The sequence below is a fragment of the Neolamprologus multifasciatus genome, chromosome 15 (assembly GCF_963576455.1).
Source record: "Neolamprologus multifasciatus chromosome 15, fNeoMul1.2, whole genome shotgun sequence".
Lineage (NCBI taxonomy): Eukaryota > Metazoa > Chordata > Actinopteri > Cichliformes > Cichlidae > Neolamprologus > Neolamprologus multifasciatus.
In genome coordinates this window covers 26,525,067-26,536,257 of record NC_140453.1, presented here as the reverse complement: position 1 = coordinate 26,536,257, position 11,191 = coordinate 26,525,067, and the positions used below count along the sequence as shown (strand labels likewise).

At 44.8% G+C, this 11,191-nt stretch overlaps 1 protein-coding gene across 1 annotated transcript in view; it reads left to right on the top strand.

Moving 5' to 3' along the window:
* The window catches only part of LOC146502252 (kunitz-type protease inhibitor 1-like), a 5,299-nt gene extending 122 nt beyond the window's left edge, over positions 1–5,177 (top strand). Inside the window, exons 1-10 of the mRNA XM_085133452.1 lie at positions 1–388; positions 1,526–1,686; positions 2,006–2,147; positions 2,744–2,914; positions 2,994–3,029; positions 3,118–3,246; positions 3,320–3,370; positions 3,447–3,617; positions 4,117–4,179; positions 4,254–5,177. The exon at positions 1–388 is cut by the window's left edge and continues 122 nt beyond it. Coding sequence (XP_084989578.1) covers positions 1–388; positions 1,526–1,686; positions 2,006–2,147; positions 2,744–2,914; positions 2,994–3,029; positions 3,118–3,246; positions 3,320–3,370; positions 3,447–3,617; positions 4,117–4,179; positions 4,254–4,435 — 1,494 coding nt within the window. The 3' untranslated portion in view covers positions 4,436–5,177. The remainder of the gene's footprint in view (positions 389–1,525; positions 1,687–2,005; positions 2,148–2,743; positions 2,915–2,993; positions 3,030–3,117; positions 3,247–3,319; positions 3,371–3,446; positions 3,618–4,116; positions 4,180–4,253) is intronic.
* Positions 5,178–11,191: the final 6,014 nt, after the last annotated feature.

Here is an 11,191-nt window from a genome sequence, read left to right as displayed (position 1 = left end):
TCCTCTTCCTCCCCCCTCATCCTCCTCCTCGTTTTCGCGCTCTTGCGGTCCGGAGGGGCGGTGGACCCGCACTGTGAGGACGAGTTCCGGCGCGGGCACGAGGACTTCGTGCTGTACGCGGAGGACGCGGTGAAGCAGGGCGCGGTCATATTGGCCACCGCGAGCTTCTACTCCGAGCTCGAGTGCGAGCGCGCGTGTTGCGGGCAAGTGCACTGCAACCTGGCGTTGCTGAAGCCGAGCGTCCCCGGAGAGGAGAACCGTACGTGCGTGCTGTTCAACTGCGTGCGTAGGAATCGGTTCGCGTGCAGGTTCGTGACCCAGAGCGGGTACAAGAGCTACGTCAGAGACGCCGTGTACCGGAAGTACCTGGCAGCCCCCCAGAAAGACGGTGAGTACTTTCAGGCTTACTGACTCTCCGTGATGTCAGCTCTGCTCAGTGAGCAGGATCAGAGGGACTCTCGGAGGCTGAGAGAGGTCTGAGCATGTGCAGGGGGATGAAGATGCAGGCAAGAGGAGGGATGGAGGCGGGTGATTGGCTGTTGGCCCAAGTGTGTCAGCAGGGAGGTCGGTGGGCAGACTCGGAGCCCGACAGGGTTGCCAGGTCAGAACACACACGTCGGTTCGTCGGAGCAGGACCGGGTGTTCTGAGAAACTATCCTACTCTGACAAAACGTCCTATCCGTATTATAATTTGACGGTGACTTGCGACTAAACCTAACCCTACCCCTAACCATAATCCTAACCATAACCTTAAGAAGTATTCCGGATGGGTGAGAGAAAAGGGAGTTAATTCGGCGTTTGGTGTTGTGCGCATGCACCGCGTCTGCACAGAAACATTGTGTAGGATGTTTTTTCAGGTAGGATGGATTCCCAGAACACCGGCCCACATAGACTGCGAAGGCCGGGTCCTCCAAAGGATGTGGCCTAGGTTTTGGGACACAGCTTCTGTTTAATGTTTTTGAAGAGCAGCTGTCGCGTAGACGGCGTGTTCCTCCGCTGTGTGTGAGGAGCGGGTTAAAGATGATCTGCAGCTTCGTTCTCTCAGACCGCTGTGATCAGCTGATTAAGTGTTACAGGATGTCACATGTTCCCTCCACGCTGACAGATAACCACGGCACAGACGCCTGTTATCTGTGGCTGAAGCCACCGGCACAACGCTGTGACCAGCTCGCCTCCATCGTAGCTGTGGGACTAACACCTCGCCGGTGCTCCGTCTGTCTTGGTCGTTGTGTCCTTGGACACCTACCGCCTACTGGTGTTGGCCGGGGCCGGCCCCCACCTCACTTGATTGGCAGCCTCGCTTCTGTCAGTCTGCCCAGGGCAGCTGTGGCTACAACTGTAGCTTGCCTCCACCAGTGTGTGAATGTGAGAGTGAATGAATAGTGGAATTGTAAAGCATATATATATAGCGCTATATATGCAATCCATTATTATCATTTCAGGCTGCGCTGCCTCTCTATGCACGTGATCTCTGACCCTGTCTCAGAATCCATCTGACTTCAGCTCCCCCTCACTCTGTCTCCAGGTAAGAAGCATCCGCCCGTCGCCAATGCAGGCCGTGATGTCACCATTCAGCCTGGAGAGATTGTGATGCTCAATGGCACTGAGAGTGTGGCGCTGAGCGGCGCCAAAATTAAAGACTACCGCTGGAGTCTGGAGAGAGGAGACAGCAGTGTAATGATAGAGGTACAGGTGCTGCAGCACGGGGGTGGGGGCTTCTGTGTTACAGGGAGACTTCACCTGGAGACAGACGGGTAGTTCACTGTATCCACTACTTTGAACATAAAATTCAGCAGAGCAGCTTCCAGCCCACCAAATCTCATTCACAATCTGTCCAGTTTTCACTCTGCCTTAGTTTTTGGAAGTTAAAATAAGGACTTGTGTCTGTGCAGGTGTGTCCAGGTGAATGTAATTGTTCTTCAGGGTCCCTCTGCAGCATTCAGCTGTGACTGAGTCTAGCTCATTTCACTTTTAAATGCTGTTATTTCTGAATGGGCTTCTGCAGGAGACCAATTATCCTGACCAGGTGCAGCTCTCCAACCTGCAGACAGGCTCGTATGTCTTCAAGCTGACGGTCAACGACTCCAACGGCAAATCGGATGATGCCAAGGTCACAGTCCTTGTTCTTAACCCACAACAGACCAGCTGTGAGTGCTCATGGGATATGTATTCCAACAATAAGCCTGTAGCATGTGCAGAGCCCTGTGCCAGAGTCAATAGAGAATTTGGTCAATTTTAGGTTTTGAGGACGTTTAGTTTGTATTCATCTCAGTCTGACTTTATTGATTTCTGAAGTCTTCACTTATCGTCACTTTATCGATCAGCTGATGGCTGAATCACTGTGTTATTGATCAGTTAAACGGTGTGGTAGAAGCAGAATCAGCTAATTGGTGGAGGGAATGGTGTTTGTTTTCTCGCTCCTCTTAAACTGGTCAGACTGGATTACCTGACTCATGCACGCTCAGAGGGCGCCCCACACTCACAGCAGAAACATGACGTAATTCTATTTGACATCTTCCTTTCAGCTGATTTCAGGGTCACGTGATTCACTGAGTGTGTATTGATCGCAGCTCTGACAAGAGTCAGGCTTTAAAACCGTAAAATGGGACTTTGCAAAACAGTAAATGGCGCAAGTGTTGTCACAGTGGCACACCCTGTGTGTGTTCAGCACTGCAGTCAGCTGTATTTCTGTAGGTAAAAGTCTGACAGGAAGTGATGTAACTGACACTGTCCTCGCCCTCAGCATACTGTCAGGCTCCGGTGAAGGTTGGGCCGTGCCGCGCGAAATTTACTCGCTGGCGTTACAACATCACAAAGGGCGTCTGTGAGATGTTTGTGTTCGGAGGCTGTATAGGAAACGAGAACAACTTTCTGTCTGAACAAGAGTGTCTGTCTGCCTGCAGAGGAGTCACAGGTACACACACGTACACACGTACACACGAACACAGACACACACCTTTATTGTAACACTGTTTCTGTATTTTTGTCCACAGTGTCATCGCAGAGGAGTGTTACTCTGCCCGCTGCAGGTCAGTCCCACAGCGCACTTCTTCATCTCTGCTCCACAGTACAACCAGGATGCTCAGTGTGCGTGTGCGTGCGTGCGTGTGTTTTAAGAGGTGTGCGGCTCGCCATGCGGTCCTGATCAGCTAACCTGTGGCAACGGCTGCTGCCTGGACAGAAGTATGGAGTGTGACAACGTGAAGCAGTGCAGCGACGGATCAGACGAGAGCCAGTGCCACCAACGTAACGCAAACACACACACACACACACACACACACACACACTGAGTGTAGCTGACCTTCCTCCTCCTCCTCAGTGAATCAGACCTTGAGCCTTCTGCTGGACATTGATGTGAACAAGAAGAAAGGTTTGTTTTAATTTTCTTTGTTAAAGAAATACTCAAAGCTAACAAGCTACATGCTAATTAACCCCTCCCCCCTCAGCTCAGTGCACGGAGCCTCCCCGCACCGGTCCGTGCCGGGCCAAATTCCCCGGCTGGTACTATGACCCCCTGGACAAGAAGTGTCACGAGTTCACCTACGGTGGCTGTGACGGGAATGAAAACAACTTTCCGGACGATCAGACATGCAGCGAGTACTGCAAAGAAGTCGGCGGTACACACAAATTCGCACACACAAACACTTAATCTTCACAACAGAGCGCTGGCTTTCCAGCAGATTAAAGATCAACCAAACCTGAGCGTCACCCACACTGCAGCGCTCTGACTTAAAGAAAGTGAGCGTCTCGCTAAGCACAGGAGCGGCTTCTATTGGCCGGCTGAAGGTGGCGTTGCCTTGGCTACCAGCTAACACAAACGTAAAAATTTGGATTTTTTTGTCTGTGAGAAATCAAACTTTGGGACCCTTCCCTCATGAGATGAGCTCCACACACAGAAACTGCTCACATACACTGCAGTCACATGACTCTGTGACAATGTCATTCAGACGTCTTCTCGCTAACCTGACACAGTTTGTGCTGAAGCACAGAAATGTAAGCACTCCGGCAGAACTTCATAAAACTCGCTGACTTCCAGATAAGGAAACAGGAAGAGAGAGCGGCTCACTCGCTTATGAGTTTTGGAACTCACTGCTGCTTTTTCTTCTTTCCTTGCAGAGAACGATGTGTTCGCCAGAGGTTTGTTTGAGCGCTTCGACAAGGAAGTAGACGACGACTCAAGTGAGAGATTTAATCTCAGCTTTCAACTGTTTTACAGTACAAACAGGACATGACCTCACTGTCCTCCTCCACAGGTTCCATCACGCTCGCCGTGATCCTGTCGGTGGCCATCTTGTCTCTGCTGGCCATCCTGGCCTACTGCTTCCTGAGGGCCCGCAAGAGGCGCACACACAGGCCCGTCAACGCAAGCCCCACCCACGAAGCACTGTCCAAGGAGGAGACGTCTGTTTATAACAGCACCACAAAGCCCATGTGACGTCAGCCGTGCCGTTACCGTGGTGATCGGCTGCCTTGTTTTGATTTAAGTGTCCTTTAAATGTTTTTATTTCTCAGCTGTTTTCATGATTGATTATTGGGGACGCTGGAGTTCTGTGGTGATGTCAGTTTCCTGTCCGCGGCGTCTTTACTGCTCTTTGTGTTTCAGTATTTATGAATTCAGCATCTGGGTCTCAGGTTTTATTAGTTTTCATGTAAATACCAAGTTGGTCTCAGGTTTTTAACTTCTGCTCTTATAAAGTTTTAATAAAAGTTTGAAAGTAGTAATAAAGTTTGGACATAACAAAAAGTGATCTTTATTTTGAAAACAATCTTCCTGCTTACTGTGAGGTGCTAAACAGGTCGCTTCACAGTGAATCTGTGGTGTGTTCACTGACTCCTCAGTCCCCGCCTGCTCTCTATCCACCTTGTCCAGGTCATGCTGGGTTCAAGTCTTTTACAGAAGCTACATAATCACAAACACTTTCTTTAAATCATTGTTTTTATTTCTGTTGTTGGCTCACACCACACTTCTTTCATTTCTTTATGTATTCATGAGTGGTCTGTACTTTACTGAGGTGTTTTCTCTTAACCTTGCACTAACTTTGTTTAACCTCAAAGTCTGCATTTAGTTCTGTTGTTATCGTTATTTCCCAGCAAACACTTGAATCATTTATTTTGATGTCTTGTGGTTGAAATGTATGGAGGACCACAAGAGCCACGTGCATCGAAATAAAGAATTCTGTGCTTAAATAATTAATTGTAGAATAAATTCTGCATTTGTAAATTCATTTTTGAATTCCAATTTAATAAACTGATTTTTAAAATGCTCTTTAAAAGACTAATTTCAAATAGGGCTGGGCTATATCATACCGTTCACGGTAATACCGGTGTAATTTTGGGCAATGATAGGAAAATTAAATATCGCGATAGAATATGGGTAAAACGCGCATGCGCAGTGCCTATGTTTACATACGCACATGGCGGCGACGCAGAATGAGAAGAGCGAAAGCAGATCGTTAAATGAAACGGATGAATCAGAATTGGTTTCTAAAAATGCTGCAACTTCAGTGGTGTGGAACTGGTTTAGCTTTCGTCCGTCAGATACACAACAAAGCACTATTTTTGGTAGCGCATGCTAGCGGGTCGTCGTTATTACCGTGTTGTTTGGAAAATACGGCACCCTTAAAATCAATCCTTTGATTTTTCTGAAAAATGTATGAATTCTGGTTGTGTTTACTGACCTCGAAACGATTTTATGTCGTACACGGCGCTGGAAAATCTGTTAAATGTTTTAGTACAACTTTGCTAAGCTACGAACCCGCACCGCTTGATGGATTGTCGGAGCATTACGGCTATCGCAGGCAGGAGCCTCGCGGAGTGATACGTACTGTGCTTCAACATAATATTACAGTATTGTGTGTGTATACCCTCTTTTTAAGTTTTGTGGATATTATACATGGTTATGCTGAGGATATGTCGGCCAATTTCCACTGGAAATGCCTTTTGGTTAAACTGTCAGCAAGGAATTTGCATTTGCACTGTTACATTTTTTATATAACTTTAATGCACATAAGAAACAGCTGCTTGTTTAAGTGAAAATACATCGATCGGGTTTTTTGCACTAATAAAGTTGTGGAGTTGTAAAGTATTTTGTCTAGTGTCAATTATATCGTCAGTTATATCGTTATCGCAAATTTTCAAATGTATATCGTGATAAATATTTTTGTTCATATCGCCCTGCTCTAATTTCAAAAACCATTTTCGAATTCCAATTTCATAAGTTGATTTTCAAAATGATTCCACTCCTCATTTCAAAATCCATTTCCCTTTCCTGTTCGCTCAGGGATTAACATTCTAATTAGCAACTCATTTTAAAAATCCTGTTGCAATGCAAATTAGCCACACCTTGGGATGTAAGGAGCTCTCTGATTGGTTGGACAGACACAGGCTGTCTGCCTGGATTTTTCTAGCTCATAGCTTTGCCCTGCTAAGAAGTGTGTGTGCCTTGTACAAAGGCCGTTTAGCCTCGGGATTTACACTCGGATCGACACGGATATGCGAGGAATGAAGGGACCCTACAGCAAAACGGAGAGCCCAACCTCTGACTGTGTGCTTGTTTACTCAGTATGACCACCTGTCGAAGGTAACGTGCTAACACTAGCATCACTGCACGTAGCCCTGTTATTTTAAGGTAATCTTAGCTGAAAATTTTACTTTGTAGCTGTACGAGCTAGCTACGTGTTTTGTAAGCTGCTGTGCTCTTCACAAATAAAGCTTGAAGCAGCTCAGAGTATTAGAACTTGCACTGAGGCCTGTTACGTTTATACAGTGTGAGAGGAATGGCTGCAACCTACAGCCTTTAAACTAGCAATTAAAATGCTGACAGTAAACTCGTCAGTCCAAATGTTACCACATTACTTTGTGATTCGAAGAGTTAAAACAACTGAGACAGGCTGATTAAAATTAACAGCTGTCAATTCTCTCATTCCTTATATCAAGACTGGAGATCACACTACTGATTTCAGTTCATTCAATATGAACTCCCAGAAGAATCAAATTACTCTGGCAAGCCATCAGGGCCAAAATTCACCACTTTTCTAACCCGTTTTGTAAGAATGGCATGAAAAACACTGTTTAATTATTCAAAACACCATTAAAAAAACCACCAGTCTATGGTTTTTTACACCACAAACCGGTGCCTTGAACGCCCCATCTGAGTGGCGGAAAAAAATGCTGTTTTTATCTGTCTTTGAACGCTGCTTTTTATGTCACTCGGCAGAAAACGGCAACGATGGATAAAAACTGCGTTTTTTATGGCGTTCTGTGTCACCTATGATGGCGTTTAAAACGCAGTTTTCTTGAAATTATGCAGGGCAATCCCCATGGTTCCCTCATCCAATTACTTTCAACTCCTTTCACCCAGTCAAAGAAGAGGAAGTGCAGACCACACTAATTCATCACAGATTCACCTTGCTGCTAAGTGATTACCTATTCGGTACCAATGTATGTAACCCACTCTGCATTTTGATATGTTTAAAGCATGAGCAAACAAGGTAAAAAACAGAATGCTTTTTCTGAAACAAGTGGATTCCTTAACTGTGTTATGTGTTACGGCAGTTCCGCTCATTTCTGAGCTTCTTTCTTATTTTCCTCTTTACGTCTCTTAACCTTTAACTTACGTCTTACCAAACAGATTCTGAGATCATACACTACAGTTTCGTGCTAGTTCTGGTAATTTTTCTCCCCTTTGCCCCCCACTTTTTTCACCTGTATTTGGAGACCCGGCGAATGGCTCCCTTGTTTACATGAGGGATCAGCTGGTAGCGCTGCGGTTTAAGTTCTGCAGGGCATCATAAATGTCTCTTCCAGTTGTTTCCATCATTGTCCATAGGACCAGAGTCCAAATGTATGTAGAATAGACATTCAAACATACCAGTTAATTTTGTTGTTTGTCAACATGGGTCTCAGCTATCTCCAAAGCTGCAGGCCTTGTCAGCACTCCTGTTTTATGGCCTCTACCAATCCCCATCACCTCACTTCAGGCCTTCGTCCTGCGAGGGGGATACTTATAACTCCTCTACTGTCCATTCATCTCTGCAACCCCTCTCCATAGCTTCTGGTTCCTGTGCTTTTCACAGAATCATGATGTCATCCTTGGACTCCCTCTGCGCTGTCGATGGAGCGTGGCATGCTCCTCTCATCCTTCAGGTGCCCGTCTGTTGTCCACAATCTCCTCTGTTGGCCTCTGGAAAGCCCCCTTGGCACAGCTCTCATTCAATTGCAGCTTCATGGTCCTTGCTGTGGCTCCAAAGTCTGATCTCATGATGGGACCCAACCAGCTCGACCTTTGACCTCAACCACTGCTTGGGCTTTCAGCTATGCCTGGAATGGTTCTCGCTTCTCACTGGGCCTCTGAAGATTTCTCAGGAGATTCCTTTCAGCAATATTCTGACTGCTGCACCTGTATTTCCTTGCTGGGAGGAAAAACTTCTATTTGGAGAGCATGTCAACAATCATCAAACCACATTCTTTAGTTCAGTGAACTTCACTTATAGGCCATCAAAGCCTCATCTGAACATGGATGCACCACTTGCATAGGTTTAATACCCGTGAATGAACGGTTAATCACACAAATCACTGCAACAATCATAAAAAACATTGTTTCATGTTAATCCTGGACCCCTCCTCTTGACGCATGGACACTCCCATGAGTCAACTCATCAACCCTAGATTCCTGTCTTAAAGAAAAAGGTTAGCTAGATCATGTCCCAGGCAACATCAGGGCCTGGGACATGATCAACACACATAGTGCTGCTCCTCCTCTGGAGCAGCACCACCCCAGACCTACAGCCCTGCAATAAAAGATGTCAGTCGGTTTTGCATATTAAGTTTGCTTAAAACTTGGCTCTGCCAGGAGCCTCCATACACACCATCATGGCCTGGAAAACAAGATCTGAAAGTGAAATCAAACTTCACACTTATAAACAATTGTATCATAAGAGTAATAAAGCATTCAGCATCAGCAAGACAAGTATCATGTGCAGGTTTTCTCAAATCGGTAAACTACAATTATTACCATAATTTGCCTCAGACATGGATCATCCCATGTACTCAGTCAACATTAATGTAATCGGTGACTTCCCTTAAGCAAAGTCACTCCACTCATATATTACTCAGCTCAATAGTGGCCAGCTAATGAGCCCCATATTAAACTATTCCACAAACACTGCATCTCTTATTTGCTTTCTCATGTTACTTGTCCGTCTCTGCTGAATCCTCTACATGCACTCTTAGAAAAACAAACATTAGCAACACACATAGATCATCCTGGTGACCAGGCGCAGGTCGACAGGTTCCAGAGGTGCTATAAAAAGACCATAAAGTTAGCCATCCATAGCTGTGAAAAGAAGTGACACTGGTTTCACGTTATTCACATCGTCAAAGTAACCTTCAACATTTTCCCAACAACACAGTGTAACAGCATCACCAACTTGTAGTAGAGAAACAAACATCAACCAATTGCCCTGTTATAAATCACATGATCAAATCACATGAAGAACTGTAATGCTGTAGAGAAGAAAATGCAAATGTTAGCGCTGCGCAGATGTATGCACACTTTGTCACAGTTACCTCTGTGAGCAACACAAGGTAGTGACCTTGGTCACCCTTGGTGGATGCACAGACACAGAAAGTGGCATTTAAAAGCTAAATCGGTATAGCCAAAGCTCACGCAACCTAGGATGTTGCTGTCATCTTTCTGCTTCTGTAAAAAGAAACACACATAGATTCACCCGCACCTTTGTCAGGTGGGGGTTAACTTCGCACAGTCGTGTTACATCAGTAAAATCTTGTCAGCTTTCGTCAGCTTTTACCAGTCAGTCAGTTTGTTTTTATTTCCATTCATTCATTCATTCATTCTTTCATTCATTCTTTATTTCTTTGCTGATAGTGGAATCGATCGTCGCATTACGTTTCCACTCTCAGCAAAATGACGTCATTTCAAAAAGAAAAAGAAGAACTTTAGACCGGATTACCTCGCTGAATCCTTTTTGAACAGGAACTTACTTTCTAATTGTCCCAGATAAGTGACTTTCTCCTGAGCCCATTTTAATGTGGAGAAGCTCACTTGTAACAATTTTCTCGACGACGTGTCTTATAGCGCTTTTGTTCTAATCGTGCAGATCTGCTCAAACGACAGAGTATCAAACAACACTTTCAGTGCACTGTGAAAGTATCAAAATAAAAAGGCCTTGTTAAGTCATGACACATGCTCCTCAACTCAGGAGGGTAAATCATACCATTAGCATGATTTATCATACCATCATACTAATTGGCAGGCTCAACTTCACAACAAAAGAAAAATCATCAGCTAGATTCACTCCAAACCATCCATCAGCCACACAACACACAACATAACCCTAATGTCTTATTAACTATGAGTTTAATCCCCAGCTTCTCACTCATTTAGGCCACAGATTTATTTAGTTTTCCTTTTTTCCCTTTATCATAAAACATGTGACATGTTGTCATGCACTTCACAAAAGAAGTTTGTTCTTATGTATTCAGAGTTGTGTATCTGGGTGCAGGATTCACCCACATATCAAAACAGGAAACTCGGTGTTTTAGAGTCTCCACTCTAACAAACTCCAACACATCCTCTTCACTTGTGCTAGAATTCAGTCACCTTTCATTAATCTAAGAACGATCAACTAATTTGCATCTCAGCTATTAACCCACCAAGTTGACAGGACAACAGAAATGCATGTTCAAAATATTATCACAAAATAGAATTTCCCTCATACAGTAAATTACTTGTGCTGCATCAGTCAGGCAGAAAGCATCTCACAATTTACTATAGTAACAACTAAATTTATTGTCTGATCACTGGTTGGTCAAACCAGAATCTTTTTTCCCACAAAAGTTAAAACTGTTGTCCTGCAACCTAGAGAGTTAATTGTCAGCATTGGATAAATTCAGCATTTGATAACAAGTGTCTGTTAAATTGACACTATTTTAACACTGATGAGAAATAACAAGCTGATTTTCATTGCATGTGTTTGTGTTATTAGGCAGGTTTAATCAATGTCTGTGGAGCTGCATATCCAGCAGAGCATGTTCTTAAAGCTGCCTTTCCTACACACTTCTCTGATATTATTTGATCATTTTCTAACTGATGTGCTATGAGTCCACTGATCTTTGCATCACACGAGGTGACTTGGACAAGATGATAAACAGACTCACATGCTCAAGATGC